This window comes from Fonsecaea pedrosoi (genome assembly GCF_000835455.1).
Source record: "Fonsecaea pedrosoi CBS 271.37 unplaced genomic scaffold supercont1.4, whole genome shotgun sequence".
Lineage (NCBI taxonomy): Eukaryota > Fungi > Ascomycota > Eurotiomycetes > Chaetothyriales > Herpotrichiellaceae > Fonsecaea > Fonsecaea pedrosoi.
The window spans coordinates 3,985,865-4,011,923 of NW_013550612.1; the positions used below are offsets into that span (position 1 = coordinate 3,985,865).

A 26,059-nucleotide genomic window follows, 5' to 3' on the forward strand; every position below is an offset into this window, starting at 1 on the left:
TCAAATTCGAATTAAATCCGCTCCACACGGTCATCGCTTTCCTCGTCGTCACATCTTGATTCAATTCATGATACTACCTACACAGACACCCTCTCTCGAACAGCTTATACCACTGATCACACATGCTCCAGTCGTCCGTAATAAGTCACATCGCTAATACTAATACGTTTTAGTTGATCATATATCTAGTAATATTTCCATCATACAGTGCTGTCCTGCTTCCCAAAACAAACTTCTACAACGGTGTCCAGCGGGAAAACCGAGTCTGCACCTATGCTTTGACAGTCATCACTTCGGCCACCCATTCCGTCGTTGTCGCCGTCGCCGTCGACTTCCTCATTCCTCTGGGCTTGTCCTTTTCCATCTCTGATTGCGCATCCGTTCCCGCTAGCTTCCTGTCAGACTCGATTTTCGGAGTCAGAGAGAGATCCGGTGTTTCAAAGAATGCCGCTGAAAACTCCGGTTCGAACGTCAGTGCTGCTGTCTTTCCACTGTCTGAGGGCGACGTGGCGGTCGGCAGAGTGGTTGCAGTGCTAGCTGCTGAAGTAGGTGTTTCGTCCCTAGCGTCAGAGTTGGGACTATCTTCCACCTCTTCGTGTTGTGCGATCTGAGCCTTAGTGAGAGCACCAGGTAGACCTGAAGTGACGACAGGAGTAAGATTGACGTTTGAAATTACGGGTGTGGTGGCCCGGGTGGGTGTAGAGAACATTTCTGGATTCGAATTCGTCCTTGATCGTGTGAGAGGGACACTCTCTAATATCTCGCTGGTCAAAAGTCGAGAATCACAAGTAGCCATCATGGGCACTGGTTCAATGAATGCGCGGTCCGCTGATGAGATCGGCTCAACCACAGGCGTACTCGTCGCAATCACCTGCTCATCTGCTGCTGCAGCGGCAGCAACGATTTGGTTCACGATACCATTTGCCCCAGACTCCAATGCCTCTCCGAGCAGAGGTTGGCTCTCGTGCGCTTCTCCTTTCGCTTCGGCGTCCTCGTCTTCTTCGGCGATCACGGCTGAATCGTTTCGTCGTCCATGTAAACTGCCGAACCTAGTAAACCGAGATGGTGTGGAAAGCCTCTTCATTCTTCGTGGACTCGAATTTGGTTGGCCGATCGGCTGCTTGACCGGACTTGACGAGGCGATGTTCATATCTATCGAGGACGTGTGCTCGTGCTCGGCGTGGTTCGTCATAGGCCCCGAGTAGGGTTCAATTGTCGCCTGGCGAGTGTCGTTTTCGCCCACTTCCATTGGGATTATGGGTATGAACTTGTGGCGACTTGCGTCAGAAGCTCGTCTCTCAGACGTCCCTGACGTTCGTTCAATCTCAAAGCTGAAATTTGTTCTCAAGTTTTCGTTTTCCAGCACCGGACTGAGTTCGCTCGCGTATCCCGAAGGCCGCTTCAACTTCCCACAACAGGCGCATCGAGCGTAAACCGGAGCACTGACAATTTCCTTTTCTTTGCCCTTGAAATCGCTTGGAATAATCAAGGAGAGAGGGCGAGTAGCCGGATCGGTCGAAGAATCTTCGGTCTCAATCGTCGCCCCGTCTACTTTGACTTCGTCGATCGCCTCGACTGGTGTCGCAGCCTTCTTCTGAGACTTGTCTGGTTCTTTGCTTTTGCTGAAAGAAAGAGTCCGCCTCCTCCCCTTTTTCAGTTTACTGGTGGTTTCCGCACAATCATGGCTGCTCTTATCTCTACTGTTAAAGAGGGCCGTATGGATCGTAAATCGCTTCTGCTTTTCTTTTTCCTTCTTGGGTGATTCAGGAGGCGTAGTCTCCTTTGCTGGTTCGACGGGCAAATCTGTCACAGGTTTGGACTGAGCGTTATCGATTTGCGGGCTGGATTCGGCTGGGGCGACCTCCTCATCAAGTGGAACCTTGGGCTGATTGTGAGGATCGTCCGCCGAGTCCACGGCCGGGAACTTGTCCATATCCACAATCATTGACACTGGCGAGTCGGTCACTCTGGGCGGACTCGCTGGTCTTGATGACGGAGCGCTGACGGTTGGTACAGAGTTGGAGCGCACGTTATGCAAACTTTGAGCGCGATAAATGCTGACTTCCGGCGACTCATGTCTCCCTCGTTCTGGGGAAGTGCTCACCTGGCTCTGCCGTGGTCTCGAAAAGTAGGACAGCGGATTGGAAACAATTTTCTGAGATGGGTACTGTAGCATGGTCAAGGAGCCTGTCCGTGTAATTTCTGGACCTCGGTAGGTAGGAAGTCCCCGGTATGTCGAAGATCCAGAGCTCGACGGGCGGGAAGACCAGCCATTGGCGGACATGAATGCAGCTTGTGCAGATCCTCGAGGTCGAGGGGCGTGGATGATGCCGCTCGCATGGCTATGAGCCATATGATGGCCGTGGTGGTGGGCGCCATGAGTGCTGGATTGAGAGGATCTGCGATGAGTATTGGGGGTATGAGGCGGGGTCGGGATGTTCACGTTGCTATTCTTCGAGATCGAGTTTCGGTGTGTCTGTGTCCCATAGGTAGGAAGCTCATCCGGGGTTGTTGGAGGAGTTGCATTGGTTGAACGCCTTGATCGAGATTGAGTTGAGGTCGATTTCGAGCTCGATTGACTACCCGTCTTCGAGGTTAGGGCACCATTATTAAGCGATCGAATTTCGGCGGGAGTCAGCTTGGTGACGTTGGCACTGTTTCGGGCTGCATGACGCTGTCTTTGTTTCAGCGTCTTTTGCAACCTAGCCATATCAAACTCGTCTGCATGAAGAAAAGACACAAGGGTCAGTTAGTGTCGAACAGGGCATGGATAAAGCTGGTAGAGGGAGGGGGATAAACAGCTAAATAATAACGATCAAGAATGGCAGGCTAGGGTCGGGCAGGGCTGAGAAAAGCCCTATGGGTCCGTGAGGTCAGTCAACGAAAAATGGTTGGTGAAGATGCCTGTGGTAAAGCCAAACAAAACGTGATCTCTGCAAGGTAAGCTTCCCGACTGAGACAAAAAAGGCCACCCACCCGAGGGTTGTGCAGTCGCCATCGCCGGCATGGCTGGCGTTGGACGGGAGCTCTTCTGCGGGTAGAACAGTTCCGTCCAAGTCCGTTGTGCTTGTACGAGTAGGGACTCCGGTCAGTTGGGTGCGTTGACACAGGTAGTGGTACACTTGTGCGTCGGGCCCAGCCCCCTCCCAGGACACCGGACGGATCTTGGGGCTGAGGCGAGCAACGATAAAAGGCGAAGGCTGCCCCGGTTTTACGCAAAATCGCAATCGTGGATGCAGGTCGTCGTCGTTGGCTTGCAGCAAGGCCGATGCCCGATCTGTTGAGAGGGAAACTGAAAACGGTGTTCGGATGCTGGAAAGGGGATCAGTGGTTGCGGTGTGGAATTGGCGGCACGATCGTCGTTCCTAAAGTGGTGCTTTTGGCTGGGGGCCCTGTGGTACGGCGTCCAGAACGCTGGATGATGACGGTGGCAGAGAATGCAAGGTAAGAGAAGTTGTTCTTAGGGTTGCAGGAGAGGCGCGATGTGTTGGACTAAAAAGCGAGAGTTGTTGAGATGCTGAAACGAGTGATGGGAAAGAAACGAAAGGAGGGTAGGTTGACGTGCGCGCAACCGATCAATTGATGATAGATGATGGGATGGATGAATGGAGGATTGCCGTGGATGGAGATGATGGTTAGAAATCGCAGGCGAGAGGGGCAGCAGTCACAGATATCCAACCTGGACCTGGACCTGGAGCATTGGTGTGGCTGCAACAAGAGACATGGTGTCTCGTCGCATTCTTGCCGGTGGACACTGAGATAGTGCCGGCGATGATTGATGGTCTGTACGGGGTATTTGAAGGGCGAAGTGTCGAATGACTCTTCTCTCTCTCTCTCTCGGTATCTTCCAGGTTCTGTTGTAAACAACTCTCTGACCTCGTATTCTGTGTTTGTCCCTTCTCTTTCTCTCCTTCTGTTGTTTTTACCTATCTCCACCGCGCACTCTTTGCCCATAGCAATGGAGGATCGGCCCTGATTGGGAATGGAGTGGCACCAAAGGCACAAATGGCGGGATCAGGTGGATGGAGCATCAATGGAGTCTTTCGGCGCGAGATGCTAGCGAAGTCGTTGGTTAGGTTTTGGGGACTGTCTAAGCTTGCGGCGTCGGCCCTCCAATGACATGTCCTCAGGCTTGGTAAAATTGAGCCAACGCCAATCCGCAGTGCGGGCCGGCACTCGTAGTTGAGGTAAGGGGGTGCATTTGGGGGGCGCCATTGGGGAGGCATGGGAGCTCGCCACAACAAATAGTCGGGTACCTAGGCGGGCGTGGCGGGCTTGGGCCACCGCCTAACTGGAATGAGGACGCCCACCGACGCCTATCCGGACTTTTCTACAAGTAACTTGTCGCTTAATTGAGCATCAAACGGGCGTCTGAGCACGTCCACTGGATGGCACCTGGCAAAGCCCCAAAAGCATGTCGAAAGTCCTTGGTACGGAGGTAGAAAAAAGGAGTGAATCAGGTGCAGCAGCCTCAAGGCGAATATTTCATGTCTTGGACGACAAATGCAACTCGTACATACGGACTGGGGAATTGGTCTCCGCTGTTAACCGGAACTGCGCCCAACTTGCAGCTGGTCGCAGTAATACTCGTAAGCAGCTTTGTTCCCTTGTTCGCTTGTCCCCCTGTTCCCCCTGCCATTTCCATGTTCACATTTTGATTTCGTTTCAGATCCCCGCAATGCCGCTGACGAGTCCTCCCCCATCGCAATCATTCCCTCGTCACGGACAATACGAGCTTTCTCGAGCAATGCTTGCGCGGCATCAACCACGAATCCTGTCATTTCTTGACAAAGTCCATCTGGGCCTCTCACACTCTTACCGATCTCTCTCCCCGTTCTGATTTGTGTACCTGGAAAAAGTCCGATAGATGGATACGTTGGCCACTCACCATAAGCCTTGGACAAAAGCCAATCTCGCCTCGTCCGCTTTGCTGACATTTGGAGTATCTGGGCTACAATAAATTCGACACTTTATCACACTGAATACGAGGACCATCGCCCTGATATAACCGAGTACAGATCTTGTGCCACCAGGTTGTTCGGAGTACTCGGTACATCACCGAGTACCGTAGCACCAGAGGCACGCGATAACGCGCCGCCGCCATCACAAAACGTTTTGCCCTTGTCCAATTTCCGTATCTTGGATTTCTTTCGTCATAACAACAGATCCTAATCCGTCATCGATGCCTATACCATCCATCGTAAACAAGAACATTTGGCCAACGTGGTCCTCACGGAGTAGCAGTTGCCTTTGCGTATGCCATGCACACGACAAGAAGAGTCCTCCCAATTGCATTTATGTACACATGCCTCCCAGGACGCACATCATGGACGTGTCTTCACAATGCAAGCCCAGTGCCGTCACCAGTCCACCTATACAAGGCAAGCACCTCGCGTCTCCAATGTTGCTGCTCAGCCAAATCTTCAGGAATGCGCCCTCGCACTTGTTGAAGGGCTGATCGCATCACCTTCCGAAAGTTGCGCTGTTCTCGGTGTCAGTTGTCTGTCATGTCTTTTCAAGCTCGATTCACTTACCTGATACTGGGTATCCAACGTGGCCACACACGCCTCGTGCGCTCGAACAATCGTCTCGCACGCCTTGACCACGTCGGGACTTACGTCGCCTTGTAATTTGTCGGCGAACAACAATAGCAAGAAACTGCCTTGGAGAAGGTACACGCCGAAAAAGAAGGGCATAAAGCTCAAGTCGGGATCGTCTTCGATGATTTCGGCCACTGCCTCCGCGGCACTCACCGCGTGTCCCGTGGCGGTCACAAATGATTGGGAAGAGATCCAGAGGTCATTGTCGTCGAGCAACGCAATCGGATCCCACTTGCCAGTCAACAGGATATGCAGCACGTGCATGATATGCGTCCCATATGCTACCACTGTTTTGGTCTGCAGGGCCAGTTCTGAAGCACTGTGAGAGTCATTCGTTCCGGCTGACACCACTGATGGGGTGACCACATCGTTATGGCTCGTATCTTGAAAATGTCCGCCAGATGCCTCGAAATCCTTCAGACTCTGTCCATACGTCTCTAATTGTTGAGTGATCTCGTCTGTATGATCGTCCCAGTTTTTAGCCTTGTTGGCTCTAGGTCCGAACCGCGGTCGGTTGCGGGCGTGATTGAGATCCAATATCTCTCCGAGAATCACCATCAGAGGTAGGAAATAGCCGAACACGCTGTGCGACGTGCATTCGATATTCAGCCCTTTTCTCCGATGCGCTGGATCCGAAGCCTTGTCAAACCGCCCTGCCTGGAAAGCATCGTCATCCAATGGTTGCAGCAGGCTCTCACATTCCTTGTTCAAGAAAAACATGGGTCGGTTGTAACACAACGCTAGATGCCGGTCCTGCATATACAAGAGCCACCACGTCCGTCGTCGTTCTTCTCGTTCTTCTTCCGACACATAGCCGATGGAATTGCGCCGTGTATCATCCACAGAGGTCTTTCGGTTCTCCCCTGAGTGGCCTTCCGTGTGATTGCTTGCAGGGTTATTCTCTTCGCCATCCTGGTCCGGCGGATTAGGGGGAAGCTCGCGACCTAGTCGAATTTCTCGAGCGAGTGACCAGGCCGCATTCCACCAACGAAGACTCGCTGCTTTGCGTTCGCTTGCTGAGACCACCGTAGCCAGGTGGATGTAGGTCGCCAGATTGTCAATCTGCGCCCGGTCGACACCGTGACCTCCCGAATGTGTTGGCACAACAAGCGCGCCTAGCCCACCGTCGTTAGCCCCCATCTGCGGATAGTTGGGGTTCGGCGTCGGGACTGAAGTATTTGGATGACTGTGAATTAAAGGTTTGAGCATGTTGATGGTGAGTTCCAACAATCGTTGACAGATCCGAGCTCTGGCATCCAGCTGACTTGTTAAGAAAGCAGCATCACTTGTTTGCGCGGCGATCCACAACATGCTTGCCAGCAGTGCAGGAGTACAAGGGCGAGGGTCGGTAGGGTGTAAGAAAGACTTCTTTCGGAATATGTAGCCCAGTATATATGGGTTGGCAGGCCTCAGATAAGCTGAAGTTGAACTTGTGAAGTACTGCTCCAAAAGATCGCATGCCAAAGCCTGGGGAATAATCGATTCAATGTGAGGCAGTAAAGGGCGAAGCACGGGATATCTCAGTGTATCTGTAATGCGAGGCTGCGCCGGCAAGGGGTCGTTGATGAACATCGGGGACGTGAGGGCGAGCCAATCTGGCGACTCGACCATGGGTGCTTTCCCCATGAAGGCGACTGAATAGTCGTCTCCGAGCGGAAATCCAAAGCCTTGTACTGCCCCTTGTACATGTATCGAGTCGAGGGTGGACGGCGCATACGCCTGGCTGGGAACAGCAAAGTCAATGGCCTGACTTTGAGTGATTTGCGGAACCATGGACTGATCAATTTCGTGAAGTTGACGGGCGGCGGACATGCTCACTCCCGCAGAGGGATCAAAATTGGTGAAGAAAGTGGCCTGGTGATGGCTGGCGTCGAACCCAGCACTCGGGGGAGTATTGTTGGTAGGTAAGGAATTCCCATCCAGCATGCCATCGCGACCAGTGTAGGAAGTCGTGGAATACGTCCTGGGCCTGGCGGATTGACGCACTGCGGACGCATTGTTGGAGATTGGTTGAGCAGTATTGGCAAAGTTGGGTTCATCTGTGGTATCCGTCTCTTTCTTAGGCGCCCGGCCTCTTTTCTTGTGAGCGCGGGCATATTCGCAGACGAGAGCATTGTCGGTACAGTGAGCACACGGCTGTTTGCCATCGCATTTGGTACGGAGCTGGTTGCATTGATCGCAGGCTCGACTTATTCTGCGCCGAACTGCGGCGGTTTCACTCGATTCATGAGGATCGAGCTCCGACTCCCTCCTCTTGCGACCAGCCTGCAGATTGTCATTGTCGTAAGGTTTTGGTTGGGTTTGCAGCATGGAGGGGAGCTGCTGAGGTTGGGGGTTGATCAAGTCGGGCCGCTGAGCATAATCGTGGAATTCCGAGTATGAGTTGTGGGTTTGTGGGGGAATGCGGGAGAGCATGTCTGCAGGATTCGTCGGCGACAGAAGCACACAGCCACTGTCATAGTTCAAAAATTTGGAAGTACTGTTGTTGTCGGGTGGACGATGACGCTCAGAAGAAGATCGTGACTGTTGAGGTAGTTGTCGACGGCAGGCGATCGGAGACAGCACCCGTATCCTCGGGCGTGAGCGGTGGGTGGCAGCAATGGTAGAGAGGACAGCGTGCGTGTGGAGAATAATTTTTCGCTCACATGAGATGATTGAAGGATCAGAAGAGGAGGCGGCACATGGGCGAGTCAAGCCTCGACCATGACCATAAGACCGCGGGGGATTAGCAAAAGTCGAGGCTTGTAGGCGAGGAGTCGAAGCAAGGGCCTGGCATGCCCAGGCAATGGTTTTCTGGGTGGTTTCGGTGCTGGGAGCTGGGAGAAGACCGTGGGCTAATGGCATTTGAAAGATGGGGGCCCGCCCCGTTGAGTCTATCAAGTCTATTAGGCAAGCTGGGGTAGGTGAGGGCCCAAGCATGGGCATCTCATTGGCAGGATTCATCCTCCCCTGGAGGCTGGTGACCAGTTCTGCCAGTACAGGGATGATCGCAATAAGAGGGTGGGGCTGACCATCAGCAACGTTCTGCCGTTGGCAAGCACGGCTACAGCGACTTGCTGTGTGTAATTCAGGACCCAAGCCCACTATCCCTCTACACCAGAATGATATGAGGACGCCTCCTCGACTTGAGCAGAGGATATTCTTACTGGGAAGTGGATGAGACAGACAAAGATCCCAGTACCTGTGAGAGGATGCGTGCTCCAGCTGCTGTGTTGACTTGTTCGCAGCTTCCTCGTGGGGGATAGGTCGCTGCGATGCGGGGCACCCCCATCCCAGGCAGGTTCGGGCAGCGGTAAAGCACAAGTACCCTCCGTACAAACATCCCTACCACATTCACCACGCCTTACCTAGACCTACACTACCTTGAGCGTACAAATAAGGGAACCCCAGAGAGGTTTCGACCTGGTTAGTAGCCATCACTAACCCAGCCGCTCCAACCGCCACCCACCGCCACTGCATCCACCGCATCATCATTTCTCTTCCTTCTGTCCAACCACATTCGCCTCTGACCATGTAACATTCTCGTGATCTCAATACTACACAAGATTTCTTGACTTCAGCCCTTTTCAGCTGCCACGAAGTGCCGACCTCTCGGACTTTGTGCGATCGACTTCTCTTCCCTTGGAACAGGATTCTTTGCCACTGCCGCCCGATCAGCAACATTGTGTGAAGGTTGGCGGCGAGTCATTCGCGAGTGATCTACGTCTATACGGGATTGATGGTCTTATCCAAGCGCGATCATGTCCTGCCTTTATTCAAAATCAAAAACAATGAGCTTCTTGACAAACCTTCGTTCTTCTCCAGGTTTTGCAACTGACGTCGATTACTGCTTCTCTACCTCGTACAGGTCGGTGTGCCAACGACTGCTGTGGTGTTGGTCGCTTGCGACTTGTCGAATGGATGCTCTTCCTTGCAAGCTTACCGAGTATGGAGGTCATCGACAGGTGGAGCCTGACTCTCTCCCATGCCAAAAAGTATTGATATTGAGTAACCCGCACTTTCACGAACAGCGCCATACTAATCTTCTGCAGGATCACTCCCAACCCTGCCCTCCGCAATGCCCGCATGCGCGATCGGCCGCCGTTGTCCAAGTCCCCCCCCCCTTCCAGCTTTTCTTTTTCGGTCGCAAACACTGTCCCTTTCTCCTCGCACCTCACATCTGCGCTGTCTTTAGTGTACTTTTGCCGTGCCAGCTCACATTTACTGGTAGCGCCAAAACCTGCCGTTGATGAATCAGCACGAGGTATGTACCTAGGTACCGTACCACCGTAGTCGAGTGTCCTCGAGAGTAGGGCATCAGATTTCCGATTGGGCGCAGTGGATGAGTCGAGGGAGGAAGAGCGGTGGCCAGATGCCTGCCCCGGTGGTGGATCAACAATCCATCTGCCACAGTCATAGCAACTGCTCTTCACTGAGCAGCGTGCTCGCTCAAAATCTTGTTCAGACCTTCTCGCTGGACACATTCGTCAAAGTGGAAACTATGCGCCAGTTCGTCCAACTCTTTGAAATCCATCCCCGCGAACTGTTTGGCAAACTCGTCCGAGAATTGAGCACTCAACCAGGTCTGAATGACGGCGCGCATGACGTGCCTCTCCGTCTGCCACGGACCTGGATAGGCGTCCTTCGCCGTCGGACAGATCTTGTCAATCCACTCCACAAGGGGATCCAAAGCTGCTTCCGCCTCGGGCGAGTGATGGACCCCCCATGCATCCAACCTATATCTCTTTTTCTTGTCCAGGAAGGGCTGTATGGTACGGTTCCATTTTGAGTCCCGGTTCGTGTGGACCATGCCTTGAACGCCAATGTCCTTGTATAGCCAGATGCTCCAACTGATCTTATACTTGTCGTAGACCTTTAGCTGTTGGCCAAGCATATTGTACCGATCCTGATTGATTCCTTCTGCGTCTTTGTCTTCGGCCGGGTCAGCGTATACAGGGCCGAACTCCCCATTCCAGATAGGACATTTGTGTTCCAGCATGAACTCGGCTTTCCGGAGGAACTGTCTCTCGAGCTTGCCCTTCTGGTCTTCGGTGCCCTTGTAGCGCTCGCCAGTAGGGAAGCCCATCATCTGTTGTCTCTATTAGTACGCGGCGCAAGGCTCCTCAGTTTTGCTAGAAGACGTTACCGAATAGTCATGTAAAGCGTATACACAATTCGGCAAGACCTCTTTGAAGCCCTTCCACTCCATGGAAAAGGTGTTGCCGTCCAACCACAAGATGTGGTGACTGTCGACGGCGCGGATGGCCGCTTCGATGCGCGCGTAGAATGCCGGGAGGCGGACGTGTTCGGGGTCGCAGGGCTCGTTGAGCGGATTGTACCCGGCCACCCAGGTGTTGTCCCTGTACCGCTTCGCAATCTCCTGCCACAGCCAAACCGTCCGGTCCTGGTGGTCCTTGTACTCCCAGAAGGCGGCGTAGTTGGTCGGGTTGTCCGAGTGCCAGTCCGGGTTCTGGCCGCCGGGCGCGGTGTGCATGTCGAGGATCGTGTAGATCTGGTGTTTTGCACACTGTCATAGATGAAGTGTGATAAACAATGATCTTAGCCCGGCGACACTCTTCTTTTTCTTCTCGAAACAGCCCGTAAAAACTGAAAAAATTGATCTATAGAACCCCCCAACGCCGCGTAGACTCAAGACTTGACTCACCAGATCAATCACCCTGTCGAGATGCTTGAACCCCGACTCCTTCAGCACCCGCGGATTCATGTCGTCCTCGAGATGTCGGTAGTTGAACGGTAGCCGGAGACAGTTCAGATTGAGGCTGGCGAAGAAGCGCGCGTCGGCCTCGGTGAAGTGGTATTCCAGCCACTTGTCGAAGAAGAAGTCGGCCTTTTCTCTCCCAAGGACTTTTGTCATCGAGGCGCGGTGCTGGGACTCGTGGCCCGGGTATCCGGTGATGAAGTTCTCCATGCTGCGTCAGGCGCGAGCCCATTGAGCGTTGTTAGCTCTTAAGTGACTCCTTTGTTCACTTTCCCTTGCGGTGGAGTTCCTTTCGTGGTGGGTAGGTAGGGAGGTAGGTAGGTAGGTAGGCACAAGGAAGAGGGAAGGGGGGATATGATGTGGTGTAGAGCTTCTTGACATACTTCATCCATCCTCCGATCGCTGTCCCTCGAAGAACCACTTGCTGTCCATTGCCGTCGACCACCCTATCACCCTCGACCCTCAGGTATCCCGACGCCATATTTGTACCTCGTACCTCGTGGAAAAGAGAGGTATGTGGGTGGGTAGATACGAACTTTGACTCTTACTCTTGCTCTGAGAGAGGATCCCTGCCTGAACTCACCTTGTTCACTACCTTCCGGGTAATATAAGAGAGGGAGAAAGAGAGGGAAAGGAGGGGCAAGAGACAGTGGAGGGGGGCATGATGTGTTAATGTGTTTCCGGTAATATGCAATATGCAATATGAAATATGCTCGCTCGACAGACTCACCCCAATTACTTTCCCTTTTGCTTCCCATCCCATCCCACCCACGCATTGATGATCGGATGGATATATGGTCCATATTACCGACCGAACGGTAGTGGAAGCCTCTTTGCCAGACCCTTTTATGCCAGGTCCCCCCTCCCCTCCCCAGTACTAAAGCAGACTTTCTTCTTTTCTAGAGCCAATAGAGAGAGAGAGACTCTGGTTCCTGTACAGTGACACTATCAGTGCCACAGCCTACCACCACTATCTTCATCTCACGATGCCACCAGTAAGTGTATCGAATGTACCAGTACATATATCCACAGACACAGACACAGATACTATTGCCAACGGGCGCCCGGGAACCTGGCACCTGCAACCTGCTGAGCCAGGACCCAGCCAGCCAGCGATCAGTCAAGTCCGGCTAAATACGTTTCCTGTCAGCATCCGCCTGATATACGCGTGTGAGCGCGTCACACAGCAGTTCGACTGGTTGAAAAAAAAGAAGTGAGAAACGATCAGCTCCCGCGCATTTAGCCGTATATTGCTCTTGGCAAGGACATCGTACCGAGTACATAGACATATTAGATCCAATCATATGATGGACAAGGCGGGATTGCCGTGGTGGGTAATCATAATCTAAGCATTGAGTAGCGAGGTAGGTACCTGGTGTACAAAAAATTCCTGGTTTTCTCGCGATGGACAAGGCTGAGAGCGAGCATGAACGTGCATGCTGGGATTTGCGATGTTACCCTTATATACCCAAACACCAGGCAGTCCATGGCGGATTGGTTCCAGGTGTCGAGTGCACGCTAATTACAGCTATCGACGATCGTCTTGGATCGTGCGTAAAACCACCCATTCCGTCTTCTTACAGAGGCTATATTATCCCATTTTCTTGTCTACTACTGGTCGAGATAGTAATTGACGCTATAGTTGAGCCACGCACACTGGGGCAAATCGACAAAGCCCCCGCTCACCGCGGGGTAGTCCAAATGTTTAATCGGCCCGGTGGCATTCGACACCTTCTCCCATGGCCCGGACTGCTGGACGCCCTGCAAGGTTCTTGTGTACCCCCGGGCCTGGAGGTACGGGACCGGCGGATTCGGCTGGCCGCTCCTCACAAATTCCGCAAAGTACCCACTCACAAGCTGCACCGAGTACAGATCGTTTGCGTCCCGGAGGGGCACGTAGAAGTTGCCAAACGCCCAGTCCATGTCCGCGCCGTGCAGCTTGAAGTAAGGCAGGTTGGGGTTCCCGTGCGGGTAGCCTGGCGTGATTGGTGCGCCAGGGACGTTTTCCGGGTTGTAGCCGTTGATGGTCCGTTCGAACTGGTAGTAATATGCCGCTGGGAACGTGCCGGTCTCGGCGCCGGCGTAGACCGTGGCCTGGTCGATGCAGCGGAAGGTGCTGTCCGTGGCGACCCGTTGCGTCACGTTGAAGGAGTCGAACGTCATGTTGCCCGTGTCGTAGTAGGGGAACAGGCCGGACCAGATGATGGCCTGCGCGTACGACGCATTGATGCCCAGACCGGTCATCAGCCCTTCGGTCTCGTTGTGCACGGGAGTCGGGGAGATGGTGGAAAAGGAGGCGCCATCATTCGCTGCGACACCAAATATGATCGGCACGTAGGCACTGCCCGCATTCTTCTGGACCACGTTGAGTTGCGACGAGTTGACAATGGTGCCGTCTTGGACGACATATCGAGCAACCGTCTCCAGGCTCACCAGATCCGTGGCATTGACCTCTTTCAGGCACGCGATCTTGCCACTCAGCGATTGTTGGGTACAGTTTGACGCGTTGAAGATCTGAGGCCCAGCGACCGTGTATGATTCGTTAACGGTGTAGTATGACGAGTAGGTCGTGCCGTAGTTGCTGTCGAGACCAAGAGTCACACCGCCACCTAGGTTAGACATGGCTATTGCGCCCTGGAACAGTCCGATGGCTGGGGGACTACCGAGGAGGGTTCGGACGGAGCCAGCTCCGGCGGATTCGCCCATGATGGTGATTTTGGTGGGATCGCCGCCGAACTTGGCAATGTTCTGTACGGTCCAGTTCAAGGCGACGATCTGGTCGCCAATACCAAAGTTTCCGGTGATGTTGGTGCCGGGAATTGCCAGAAAGCCCAGCGTGGACAGCCGATAGTTGATGGTCACGACAACAATGTCCTCGCGAGAAGCCAGATTACCCCCGTCGCTCAGCGGATCAGCGCCTGTGCCACCGGTGAAGCCTCCGCCGTGGATCCAAACTGGTTCAAGTCAGCTTCACTACGACACCAAATGTCCAGAAGCCGTGAGAAACTCACACAAGACGGGTCGCAGGCTCTTGGATGATCCGGCTTTGGGAATGTATGGCGTCTGGATGTTGAGAAACAAGCAGTCTTCACTTGTACCATTCACGGATGCCTGTGAACACTGGGGTCCATATGCGGTTGCATTCACCGTATTGCCAGTTCCACTGTATGAATGAGAGTATACCCATCGCTGCGGAGGATCTGCATATCTGATGCCCAGGAAACGAAACGATTTCTGGTTTCGGTAGCCGATATAGGTATTCCCTGCTGCCGTGACGACGACCTGGTTGGAAGAGCTTGCTGTCGAGTTTGGAGGCTGACTTGCATTGCTTGACTGGGTGCAAAGTACAGGCAAAGCTGAGTCGCCCTGTGGCACTGTGGGAAAAGAGAGCTGTGCTTGATCCGAGACCTGCAAGCTGCCACCGGCGATGTGATACGCCTGATTTGGAGACACCCTTCCAGAGTATGCCAGGTATGATAAGGCGGAGGAGAAATCACTGCTGTAGTTCTGGATGGTCGTCTGGGTCAACAGTGTCTCGCTCAACTCTTCACAAGCAGCCGACCCAGCGGATGCTGACATCGGGTCAAGCAAGATAGCACCGACATGGTTCACATCGTCTGAGGCATTGAGGTTGTTTTGAAAGACATAAGTCAGTGAGCTGCCGGTGTTAGACACGGCGACGTTGGCCCGGCGAACAATATCTTGAGGATGACCGAAGCTATACCCAACAAGCAATCCCAATGGCACCAGGACCCGAAAGAATGAGGCCATGGTCATCACAGGCTGTCGGTTCGAAACATAGAGCAGCTAGAGGAGATCCAAGGTAGAAAAGACACCCAACACGTCTGGGCAGTGTGATCTTCTTACCATAATCATGCTGAGTTCGACGAGAACACATTCCACCATCGTCTGGACACCAGCTTCCGCCTGGCCGTAGGCACAATTCCCACAATTCATGCTATTTCGGGGCGGACTCCGGTCGTGAAGCCCAAGCTCCTCACAGTGCCATTCCAGGTCAGGAAGGCAGATATTGCACCCTCCCCCGAGGTCTGGGTCAAACTGCGGAGGTGATGCGTCGATGCCGGGTGAATGCAGACAAGGTCATTGTGCCCTTGACCCTTGAGTTGACACAGCCATTTGACGAGAAGGCAATCTGGCATATTGCCGAGCAGGGGCATTTGAATCTCTTGTAGAAGAGTAGTCGATGACGGCGACAATATGCGAGGTCGACATGCAGCAATTGATCACGCCGAGATTTAGGCTGAAATGCAGTGGCATCTCATTGGCAATGGACACAACAGCCATTTGCCAAAAAGAGCACAAGAGGCGCAACTCGCTTCCATAATCGGCGGGCATTTGCCTTGCTGGGATTCTCCAGAGGATCCAGCATCTCCGCATTTGACCACGCCTTTAGCAAGATGGCTAAATGGTCTGTGCGAGGTGAAGAGGCTCCGGGGTGAAAAGACGTCTGCGGCTGAAAGGGAGAGGAAGCGTGGGTGTACGACGTTCAGAACAATTAATCTCAAAGGTATGTCGTACTTGCTCTGCAAAGCTACAAGGCACATTCGGTAAGTCGGGCTTGATCCAGCAGGTTATGTTGGAGGCTGTGAATGGCACCAGGCGCGCAGTCTCGTTACCGTTGCCTGGAGCCGATCAGCGAAGATCTATATATGGCATATATGATATTTGTGTCCAACTCCTTGAGACTAGGCGATTTCACCTGCGTATACGTAACTGGATGAAATGTCCATGTTGAAAAAGTCTTTGGTCTCAACCCTTACAACAGCGTCAGCCTCGTCCAAGTGTGTATATCGAACCATATAGGTAGCCAGGCGCTTGCTGATCCTGCCAGGTGCCGTCAATATTCCTGCCACAGACAGTAGTGATGGAGATGTCTCTTATGGCTTCGACCATTACGATATGCTGGATTTCGCCGTCGAGGGTGGCGTTTCTATCGGGGATAAGACATTAGAAGAAGTGCCAAACCAACTGGAGATCGTCGTGTGTCTCGGACGCCTTTTTGTCCGACAATCCCCTTCTCAATCACGACATCTATCAAATCAATTAAAGTGAATAGGCTACGAGGTGTTTGTGGACAATCCGATGTCCCTATGGATGGTCTTCGACAAAAGGTCGACCCGTGTCCCTCCCGAAGGCCAGCATCCGCTTCCATTGTGCGCTTTCTGTTCCAACGTCGTATTCGAGCAGACCGAATTGGCCTGATTCCCATCACAAGCCTGAACGCTTTATCGATATTGCTCGCCTGTGTGAACTTGGCCAAATCACAATGCCCAGAGGGCCTTCCTACACGTCAGTTATAGGCAACGTGTCGCAAACTCCATCTTCGATGCAAAAAGCTATGCCTAGACCAGATTGACGAAAGGGAAGTCCTGCGTTTCCCTCAAGATCGGGGAAGGGGTAGTACGAATCTAGGACTTGGTCGAGGCTGACTGACAACTTACCACTCATACCGTTTACGCCATGTTGATCCATCTCATCGATCTTTTCCCTCAACGAGACGTGGTATCTGCTCGTCGCGATACAGAAGCGCAGAGAGTCTCACGCAAGTATTGATATTGGTCCTCCCCATAGCACATTATTTGTCATTGTCCTTGTCCCTCTCTTTGTACACGAACCTATATGATGACGGAATAACCTTTTCCGACTCAAAACAAGCATACGCTTGCTCCCGGAACATCACGATAGTAATGGTAAAGCATTGCACGCCACGCCACGCTACATGCCACCGTACAGTATATACCAGTACAGCCTCGTCATGGCTCTCTCGGGATGCTACGAGTACTCGGTACAAGCATGCCTTGTGGGGTTTCGGTTGATCTTCGAGGCGAGGGGTCACTACTACTAGGCAGTGTGAACTGATTAGGCCACGTAAGTGCAAGTACAAGTAAAGTCAAGACTAAGCCGGGTGGCCGCTTGAACCCGTTTGGTGCCCGATAATAGCCAGAGCCGTTTTTTTGCTTGTACTTGAGCTTGTGCTTGTAGTGGAGATGGTCGGGGGAGAGGAGGAGGAGGAGAGCGTCACTCCACGGTCTGGAGTTCCGAAGTTCATCCAGTAATGCTACATGCTCCTCGTAGTGGTGGTGGCATGCTTGCAATGCAGAACCTCATGCAGCCGACACCAAAGAATACCACGGGTGTGGTCTGGGGTGTACATGTAGATGTGCTGGTGGGATGTGGGATGGAAAGGGAACACGGGGGCCAGGGGGAATTGTCACGGTTCATCTTCGGTTCTGGCAAAGTCATTCATGCATGACAGAAGACAGAGGATCGGATCAGATGTGCCGGGGGGGGGGGGGGGGGGGGGGGGGGGGGGCGTCCCACCCGGAAAGCTTTCCCAAGCTTGTCTGTCTGAAAGGTTCAAGGGAGCCAAACCATTCCAGTTGGAAATTAGTTGTAATATTAGTGCTGTACCTACTCTACCTATGTAACGGACCTGGATGGCGTCGTCTCATTCTCTCCCTCCGACCGATTGTCCCACTCCAGTTTATTCCTGTACGAGCACTCTAGAGACAAGCCCGTCGTATGCCAAAACAAATCATGCCGAACATACCGAGCACGGAACGCCCTGCAGTGCCTCGCCGACAGCATAGTATGCCGGTTTACGCTTTTGTGCCCGACAATGACTCGTTAGCGTATGGACTCCTTGCTTCTTGAAGAAGGAAAAAAAAAAACTGAAGGGTGGAGTGCATCAATCCCTCTTCAGGTTAAAGGGGCTGGGAGAAGTTGCTTAGTACTTACCCTAAAGTCAGCATCGTAAAGGTCCGCCAGGCCCTGTCCGGGAAAGCTCGAGGGAATCCAGCTGCAGTCACCAAGTCAGTCTCACAAATGCGTTATGTACAGACAGAAGAGGAGAGATGCTGAAAAGCTCTCTTCCATCGTACCTGTATTGATCGTCAAAGTCCCAGACCGTGATCCCGACACACCCCTCCACCAGGACACAGCTGGCCGTCGAGTTGTAGTACTCTGCCGCCTGCAGGGCATAGGCTGTGGCGTTGGTCAGATTGGCCTGGGAAAACCGGACGTCGAGTTCGGTGATGGCCACCTCGACCCCGGCGGCGATGTAGGCTTGTTTCGTGGCCACCTGCTCCTCCAGCGAGGGCGTGTCGCCGACCACGAAATGGCTCTCCAGCCCGACGCCGTCGATGCGGATGTTCCGACTCTGCAGCTCGTGGATCAGACCCAGCACCGCCACCGACTTGTTCCCAGACTCGATCCCGAAGTCGTTGTAGTACAGCTTTGGCTTTCGCGTGCCAGCCGGTAGGGAGTCGACGGCCTCCTCTGTGCCCATTGTCAGTCTCGGCGAGCCCCTTTTTTTGTCAGATTCCAACTTACGAGCGAATTGATATGCCAGGAAAAAGTACTCGGGGCCGATTACATCGTACTAACCACCCCCCCCAAAATCAGTTTCTTGGTCAGAGTCTGACAATGGAGCCACCCAAATACTGACCCAAATACTGGAAGAAAATGAGCCGTTGGCAGCAATAGCCTCGTTGACCACGTCCCACGAGTAACAGGCGTCTCCAAAGTGGGTGATCATGGTCTGGATATGGTTGTGCATGACATCCGTGAGTGTATCTGCCGTCCAGCTCCCGTTCAAGACCCATTCACTGACTTGGCTGACCCAGACCAGGTTGTGACATCTCAGGTATTTCCCATGGTCTTGCGCGATGGCCACGTCAATGTCTCCACCCGTGAAGTTGAAGACGCCGGGCTCTGGTTCGCTCAGCTCGAACTTCATCATGTTCGCCGGGGTGATCTGGCCGAAGATGTGCGTGTTGTTCAGGATCTCTTGGTAGAGGATGTTGGTGTCCTCACCGGTTCCCTGTGTGTCCCCGTCAATGTTTGAAGCCCTCTCTTTCTGCTAACACTGATACCCACAGGTTGATCGGTCGCACTGCCGAACCACAGCTTGCCAGCAGCTTGAGCTAGATCATTGAGGAAAGGAGGTGCGAGAGGCTCAAAGTACCCGGAGCAGGACGCTGGGGCAGACGATGCCGGCGCTGGTGAAGCTGACGAGGTTGTCGTCGCTGGAGGAAAAGCAGGGGGAGGAGGACGAGGAGGGGGGGGATAGTGCCCATATGGTGACCATCCTGGTCCCGTTGGGGTCGCGCGTCCAAGAGCCGCAAGGACCGAAACAACAGAGGCAAGTCTGGACAAAGCCATACCGAAGTCACAAGAAACGAAGGACCAAAAGGATGAAAAGACGGCTACACAACAGCTTGAATCCCCTTTCGATTGATCAAACGTCCAGCATATTCATCACGGCATCTGTCCATTCTCCCGCATCTTTATATACCATACCGGCAATTAACCGCTGCAGCATTCTCTCCAGGATTCGAAATTGGCATACAGTCCATCATTCAGTCACACCGACCAGACGGGCAACATTACACACGTCCACAGGATGGAGATCCAGGATGAATGCCGACATTGTTCAATCTCTGCGATATCAACCGGAACCCCGCAACAGTAGAGCATGTATGTATGTACTCGGTACCCCATACACCCCGTAGTCGACAAAATAGAACAAGACAACGTAAAGACCTTCCATATTTGGCGACGATGGACTCGATGAATGGTACGGGGAGAATCAAACTGTAAGGGAACTGCGACGCATGCAGGGCGGGTTAGCGAATCTGGCGGCGTCCGTTAGAGAACCCTCGGTGTTCCATCTCCTTTACCAAGACAGCCTCGTGGACATGGCTCCATTTGTTGCTATTTTCCCGGATGGATGAATACTGAGACCAGACCCGTGCATCAGTGACGGCGTCGATCTTTTGCCTCTCCCATTCTCTTCCAAGAACATGATCGATCACAGAAATGGTCTGATCCAGTGTCCAGAAGAGGAAGCTCCTTTCTCAAAAGCTGCGTGGCGATCTTCCATCCATTATTCCTCCATCCCTCCCTCCACTCCCTCTAACCCCCGGATAATAGGATAAAATACCCATCAACTGGCTGTTTTGTCCTTTGCCCGAAGATCCTCCACCCGCCCCCCTTTTTCAGGTATAGCTGAACCCATCCGTTCCCCATCCGAACCCATTCTCGTTCCCTGACATGTCCTAGTCTGTCCTGTCTGCCCTGGCCCACACCATGGGGTCTGTTTCCTGGAAATCCCACAATCCTCTCCTCGACTCTCCTCCCCTCCACACTCCCATCCACCACATCTGCATGCCATGTGCTCAGAATTTGCCCAGAATTTTGCCGCTAGATCAATCAGAAAAGAGTCCCCAGTCCCAATTGGGCTCTAGAATGGGTCACAACACCCCATGTGGTCCTCTTCCTCCGTCCGGTTCTGATCACCTTTTTTTTTTCTTCCTCAGAGCTCGGTCCATCCCGAGAGGCTGATGTCGCCGAAGCTGCTGCTACTCCCTGTCTCTGCCACCGGCCGGTAAAACTCCCTGGCTCTTTTTCGGCCTCAATCTCCAGCCTCGGAGCTCCCTGGTCGATATAGATTTGAGCTCTCAGACCATGATGAGTTAGGCTAGTGGGCGGCCTCTTTATCCAGCCTTTCGCCTCGGACTTGATCGTCCAATCCAGACCAAACTTGGATCCACCGTTATGGCAACATTTGTGCTCTCATCCGGCCTGTCCAGTCAGCCATTGGTTCCTGCAGCCCTGGTCAGCTGTGATGCCAGACTTTCTAGAACGCTACCACTCGAAATGGACGCGGTAGCATTTCAATCACGGCCCTTTGAGTCCCTTGGGGTGAGATAAAACCTGCACCGTAACGAATGCCACCTTGTTGTATAAAACATTTGCCTCTCCTCCCTGTTTTCATCCTTCGTTCCCCTTCTCCTTCATCACGACTATCTCGTAGATACTGTCTCTACAGACTTGTTACCTCCGCAGAAGCCCCCCATCAGCAACCAGGATCTTCTTGCCACCATGGGGAAAGGATACTTTGAGCTGGCAGGACGCCAGTTTCCTGCCGTGACGTGGTATAAGGATCCGGCGTTGAGAAAGACCTATATCTGTCTCATGTTTGTGGTTCTTACCAGTGCCACCAACGGGTGAGTGTCTCTTTGTCTGGCTACCAAAAAGCAAGTCTTCGTCGTTGACTTGTATATCACAGTTATGATGGCTCCATGATGAACGGTCTCCAGACTCTCAAGCCGTGGCAACAGCATTTCGACCACCCGAAAGGCGGCAAGATTGGTATCTTGAATGCCATCATGTCGATCGGTTCCTTGTCCGCCATTCCCTTTGTGCCATACGTCGCCGATTTCCTCGGCCGTCGAATGGGTATCCTCGTGGGCTGTATCATAATGTTGGTCGGTGTGGTTCTACAATCCATCTCGGCGGGCTTTGGCATGTTCTTGGGCGCCCGATTCCTCCTCGGTTTTGGAATCGCCATCGCCCACGGTTCTTCTCCTCTGTTGATCACCGAACTCGTGCACCCTCAGCATCGAGCCATCTTCACCACCATCTACAACACCACCTGGTATGCCGGGAGCATTGTTGCTGCGTGGCTGACCTACGGGACCGATCATATCAACAACAACTGGTCGTGGCGGATCCCCACCATTGTCCAGGCCGCCCCGTCCTTGATCCAGGTCACCTTCATTTGGTTCGTGCCCGAGTCTCCGAGATGGCTCATCGCGCACGGGAAAGAGGAAAAGGGCCTGAATATTCTCTACGACGTCCACGCCAACGGCAACCACAGCGATGAGATGGTGCAGCTGGAGTTTGTCGAAATCCGCGACACCATCCGACTCGAGAAGGAGGTCGAAGGGAACCAGTGGCTCGAACTGATCAAGACCCGGGGCAACCGGCGCAGGCTCATCATCTTGTTGTCTGCCGGTCTCTTCTCCCAGTGGTCTGGCAACGGCCTTGTCTCATACTACATCACCAAGGTAAGCTGGCCACGAGCCGTGCGCGTCAGTGATACCACGGTGCTAACAATTGTGTTTCTAGATCCTCAACAACATCGGCTACACTGATACCCTGACCCAGAACTTGATCAATGGCGTTTTGCAAATCTTCAACCTATTCATCGCCGTCGCCGCCTGCTTCTTCGTCGACAAGGTCGGTCGTCGCAAGCTCTTCCTCATCTCCACCGCTGGCATGTTGGTCACCTTCATCGTCTGGACCATCTGCTCGGCTCGATATGCCATCACGGGCTCCAAGGGCGCCGCCAACGCGGTTGTCGGGTAAGTTTGCCTCGCCAGCTGTATTTTTCCAAGAAGAACGGAATCGCTGACTTGACTTGCAGAATGATCTACATCTACTACTTCTGGTACAACATTGCCTGGTCCGGCATGTTGGTCGGCTACACGGCCGAGATCCTGCCATACAACATCCGAGCAAAGGGCCTGACGGTCATGTTCCTCATGGTCGACGCCGCCCTCTTCTTCAACCAGTACATCAACCCCATCGCCCTGGACCACATTGGGTGGAAGTACTACATCTTCTACTGCGTGTGGCTCGGCTTCGAGTTGGCCGTTGTCTACTTTTTCTACGTCGAGACCCGCAACACACCTCGTAAGTTTCGCTCCCTTCCCTGCCCAGAGCCACCGCTGAATACTGACTTTTTTTCTGCGCAGTGGAAGAAATTGCCAAGCACTTCGACGGCGACCAGGCGTTGGTCGCCGGCGCTGCGGCCTCGAACAAAGGTCTCACCCTGGCGGCCGAGATGGGTCTCGACGCCACCGTCACTCAACACCACGAGATGGACGAGAAGCGGCACTCTGTGCAGGTGGAGAACGCCTCTCCCACCAAGAGCGAGTCGTAGTAGTCGTCCAGCAAACCGTGCATCTCGCCACCCACATGTATCTGCGCACGGTACATGTATGTATGCGATGTGTCCTCTGTGTGTGTTGATGTGGTGTGTGTATGAAATTTTATCCCCCTCAAGCCGAGTTTGGAAAGTCGGTCTGTGTGGAATATGGGAAGGGAAGGAAATGGGAACCAGTCCCTCTCTAACTCCTCTCATGTTCGTGGTTAGCCCTTGCAGCGCGGGTTTGCTGTGTTGGAAACGATAGATGTTCTTTTGCCCTCGCCCCCTTTCCTCGGCCCTTTGAACCTCTGGAAGACAACAGGATTGGATCGAATTGAATCGAAGAGCCCAGACTATAATAACACAGAACAATACAAATACAAACAGAAACAGGTTTCTTTCTTCACTATTTTGTGTCATCTCGTCTCATCGTGGGTTTAACGCCCACCTATCCACGTCTTTTTGCCTCGGTGATAGATATCCTCGCTTTCCCATACAATACTCACCCATGTTGGGTTACCGCCGTAGATGGTCCCGCAAAATATCGAATCATGACTGTAACACGAAGCTCTGCCCATGGAGGTGAGAGGGAACCTTTTCCACTGGCGACTATTTCCCCAAAGTTTACCCGGAACAAGTGCGAAGCCCTTGCCTCTCTGGGCGTGCAAGGCTGCAGATCACGGGGCGATAAGATAACGTCCAACACCCCCCAAAAAATAATTATTTCGCCCACTCCTCTGCGCACCCAAAACTTTTCCATCCTTCGCCTTGGTTGACCGCTACCCTGGTTATTTCCCTCCCCGACACCACACCCAGAACAAGATGCCGCCGCTCAAGAAACGGAAATTGAGTCACGATGAGTCGTCCTCGGGTGATGATGATGAAGGTCATCACTCTGTAAAGTCGTCCACCGAATCCGAGACCACACCAACCAGCGACGCAGAGGAGGAAGACACGCAGACAAACAAGACGACGCAGCCCAAGACGTTCAAAGAGCTAGGGATCATCGAGTCGCTCTGCGAAGCGTGCGACCGACTCGGATACAAGGCGCCGACGCCCATCCAGGCTGAAGCGATCCCGCTGGCCCTGCAGGGTCGGGACCTCATCGGGCTGGCAGAGACTGGGAGCGGCAAGACGGCGGCGTTTGTCCTGCCCATCCTGCAGGCGCTCATGGACAAGCCGCAGCAATTGCACTCGCTGATCCTGGCACCGACCAGAGAACTGGCATATCAGATATCCCAGGCTGTCGAGGCGCTGGGCTCGCTGATTGCGGTCCGCTGCGCCGTGTTGGTCGGGGGCATGGACATGATCCCGCAGGCCATTGCTTTGGGCAAGAAACCGCACGTCGTCGTCGCCACGCCGGGCCGGCTGCTGGACCACCTGGAAAACACAAAGGGCTTCTCACTCCGCCAGCTCAAGTACCTGGTCATGGACGAGGCCGATCGCCTACTCGACCTGGACTTTGGGCCGATTTTGGACAAGATCCTCAAGATCCTGCCGAGAGAAGGGAGGAAGACGTATCTCTTCTCCGCCACCATGTCCAGCAAGGTCGAGTCTCTCCAGCGGGCGTCGCTGTCGAACCCGCTCCGCGTCGCCGTGTCCCAGGACAAGTACCAGACGGTGTCGACGCTGATCCAATCCTACCTCTTCATCCCGCACAAGCACAAGGACCTCTACTTGATCCACGTGCTGAACGAACTCGCCGGCCAAACGGGCATCATCTTCACCCGGACGGTCAACGAGGCACAGCGCATCTCGATCCTGCTACGCACGCTCGGCTTCTCCGCGATCCCCATCCACGGACAACTCTCGCAACAAGCGCGCCTCGCCGCGCTGAACAAGTTCCGCGCCAAATCCCGCAACCTGCTGGTCGCCTCGGACGTCGCGTCCCGCGGCCTGGACATACCCTCGGTCGACCTCGTGATCAACTTCGACCTCCCGCACGACAGCAAGACGTACATCCACCGGGTCGGGCGCACCGCGCGGGCGGGCAAGAGCGGCCAGGCCATCTCCTTCGTGACGCAGTACGACGTGGAGCTGTGGATGCGCATCGAGGGCGCCCTCGGCAGGAAACTCGACGAGCACCACACTGTCAAGGAGGAGGTCATGGTGCTGGCCGAGCGGGTCGGCGACGCCCAGCGCGCCGCCGCCATGGAGATGAAGGAGCTGCACGAGAACCGGGGCAAGAAGGGCGCCACCCTCCGACACAAGCGAGGAGCCAAGGGCGTGGGAAGTGGTGGTGGGAAGCGGAGTCGAGATGATATGGATCAAGACGAGGGATAGTTTCTTCCCATCAGTAAAAATGAGTTACGTACGTTTTCAGGGGTCCTTGGGGATTTCTCATTTCATGCATGCATGGGTGTGTCGGTCTTTCGTACCAAGGTGCTAGGTACTAGGCATCTATTTAGCCACCTACCTACATGCAAGGTGCTATTACGGTACGGTAGATACATTAGGTACCTATCTACCGATCTCTAGATCTGGTCGAAAGAGTACTAGAGCAGCCTTGCGATCAGGAAGCGCAGTCACTCGGTACTTACTAGAGCGCTAGATACGGACATATACTTAGTACTCAGTACTCAGTACAGCACGCACAGAGAATCATGGGATAAAATTCCATTCCTGGCCAATTTTTAGGCATCGGTTATACAAACAACACAACAACATCATTACTCTCTCAATCCTTGGTCACTCGCCAATAAATCCCATGCTAAGCACTCGAGCAATGCAGCGCGCCCCCAAACCTCTCACAGGCCGGCGAATTAAACGACGTCCATCTGCCATCCAAGCCAATCTCGAAAGTTTTTGCGATGACGTCTTGCCCGATGCTGTGGCTTCATTGGTCAAACATCCTGGCAATAAGCGTGGGAGGGAATCGTCTGTCCCACTGGGCCTCAACAGAAAATCCATTTTTTCCTGGCCCATCGGAGAAACCCTCAAAAACCGAAAATGAGATATGATAGATGAAAAGTCTCTTTCCTTTTCCTTTTCATTAATTCATTTCTCAAAAGGTCGATTCCATAA

At 53.5% G+C, this 26,059-nt stretch overlaps 7 protein-coding genes across 7 annotated transcripts; 2 read left to right on the plus strand and 5 right to left on the minus strand.

Moving 5' to 3' along the window:
• Positions 1-271: 271 nt before the first annotated feature.
• Positions 272-2,710, minus strand: Z517_07246 (uncharacterized protein; the record flags this gene model as incomplete). The annotated part of the gene is made up of 1 exon (XM_013428984.1): positions 272-2,710. The coding sequence occupies one exon, from the start codon at positions 2,708-2,710 to the stop codon at positions 272-274; it is 2,439 nt and encodes an 812-aa protein (XP_013284438.1).
• A 2,628-nt stretch (positions 2,711-5,338) lies between these two features.
• Z517_07247 (uncharacterized protein) lies at positions 5,339-8,015 on the minus strand (the record flags this gene model as incomplete). Its single annotated transcript, XM_013428985.1, has 2 exons — positions 5,339-5,482; positions 5,535-8,015. 2 exons carry the CDS (start codon positions 8,013-8,015, stop codon positions 5,339-5,341), a joined length of 2,625 nt encoding a protein of 874 aa, XP_013284439.1.
• Positions 8,016-10,008: 1,993 nt separating this feature from the next.
• Z517_07248 (uncharacterized protein) lies at positions 10,009-11,508 on the minus strand (the record flags this gene model as incomplete). Its single annotated transcript, XM_013428986.1, has 3 exons — positions 10,009-10,668; positions 10,726-11,106; positions 11,245-11,508. 3 exons carry the CDS (start codon positions 11,506-11,508, stop codon positions 10,009-10,011), a joined length of 1,305 nt encoding a protein of 434 aa, XP_013284440.1.
• A 1,401-nt stretch (positions 11,509-12,909) lies between these two features.
• Positions 12,910-15,069, minus strand: Z517_07249 (uncharacterized protein; the record flags this gene model as incomplete). Its single annotated transcript, XM_013428987.1, has 2 exons — positions 12,910-14,252; positions 14,310-15,069. 2 exons carry the CDS (start codon positions 15,067-15,069, stop codon positions 12,910-12,912), a joined length of 2,103 nt encoding a protein of 700 aa, XP_013284441.1.
• Positions 15,070-17,854: 2,785 nt separating this feature from the next.
• Positions 17,855-19,482, minus strand: Z517_07250 (uncharacterized protein; the record flags this gene model as incomplete). The annotated part of the gene is made up of 6 exons (XM_013428988.1): positions 17,855-17,968; positions 18,058-18,118; positions 18,201-18,597; positions 18,652-18,700; positions 18,767-19,141; positions 19,198-19,482. 6 exons carry the CDS (start codon positions 19,480-19,482, stop codon positions 17,855-17,857), a joined length of 1,281 nt encoding a protein of 426 aa, XP_013284442.1.
• Positions 19,483-21,204: 1,722 nt separating this feature from the next.
• On the plus strand, positions 21,205-23,050 carry Z517_07251 (uncharacterized protein; the record flags this gene model as incomplete). Its single annotated transcript, XM_013428989.1, has 5 exons — positions 21,205-21,329; positions 21,392-22,172; positions 22,234-22,469; positions 22,532-22,800; positions 22,863-23,050. The coding sequence occupies 5 exons, from the start codon at positions 21,205-21,207 to the stop codon at positions 23,048-23,050; spliced, it is 1,599 nt and encodes a 532-aa protein (XP_013284443.1).
• An 807-nt stretch (positions 23,051-23,857) lies between these two features.
• Positions 23,858-25,318, plus strand: Z517_07252 (ATP-dependent rRNA helicase RRP3; the record flags this gene model as incomplete). Its single annotated transcript, XM_013428990.1, has 1 exon — positions 23,858-25,318. The coding sequence occupies one exon, from the start codon at positions 23,858-23,860 to the stop codon at positions 25,316-25,318; it is 1,461 nt and encodes a 486-aa protein (XP_013284444.1).
• Between the last annotated feature and the right edge of the window lie 741 nt (positions 25,319-26,059).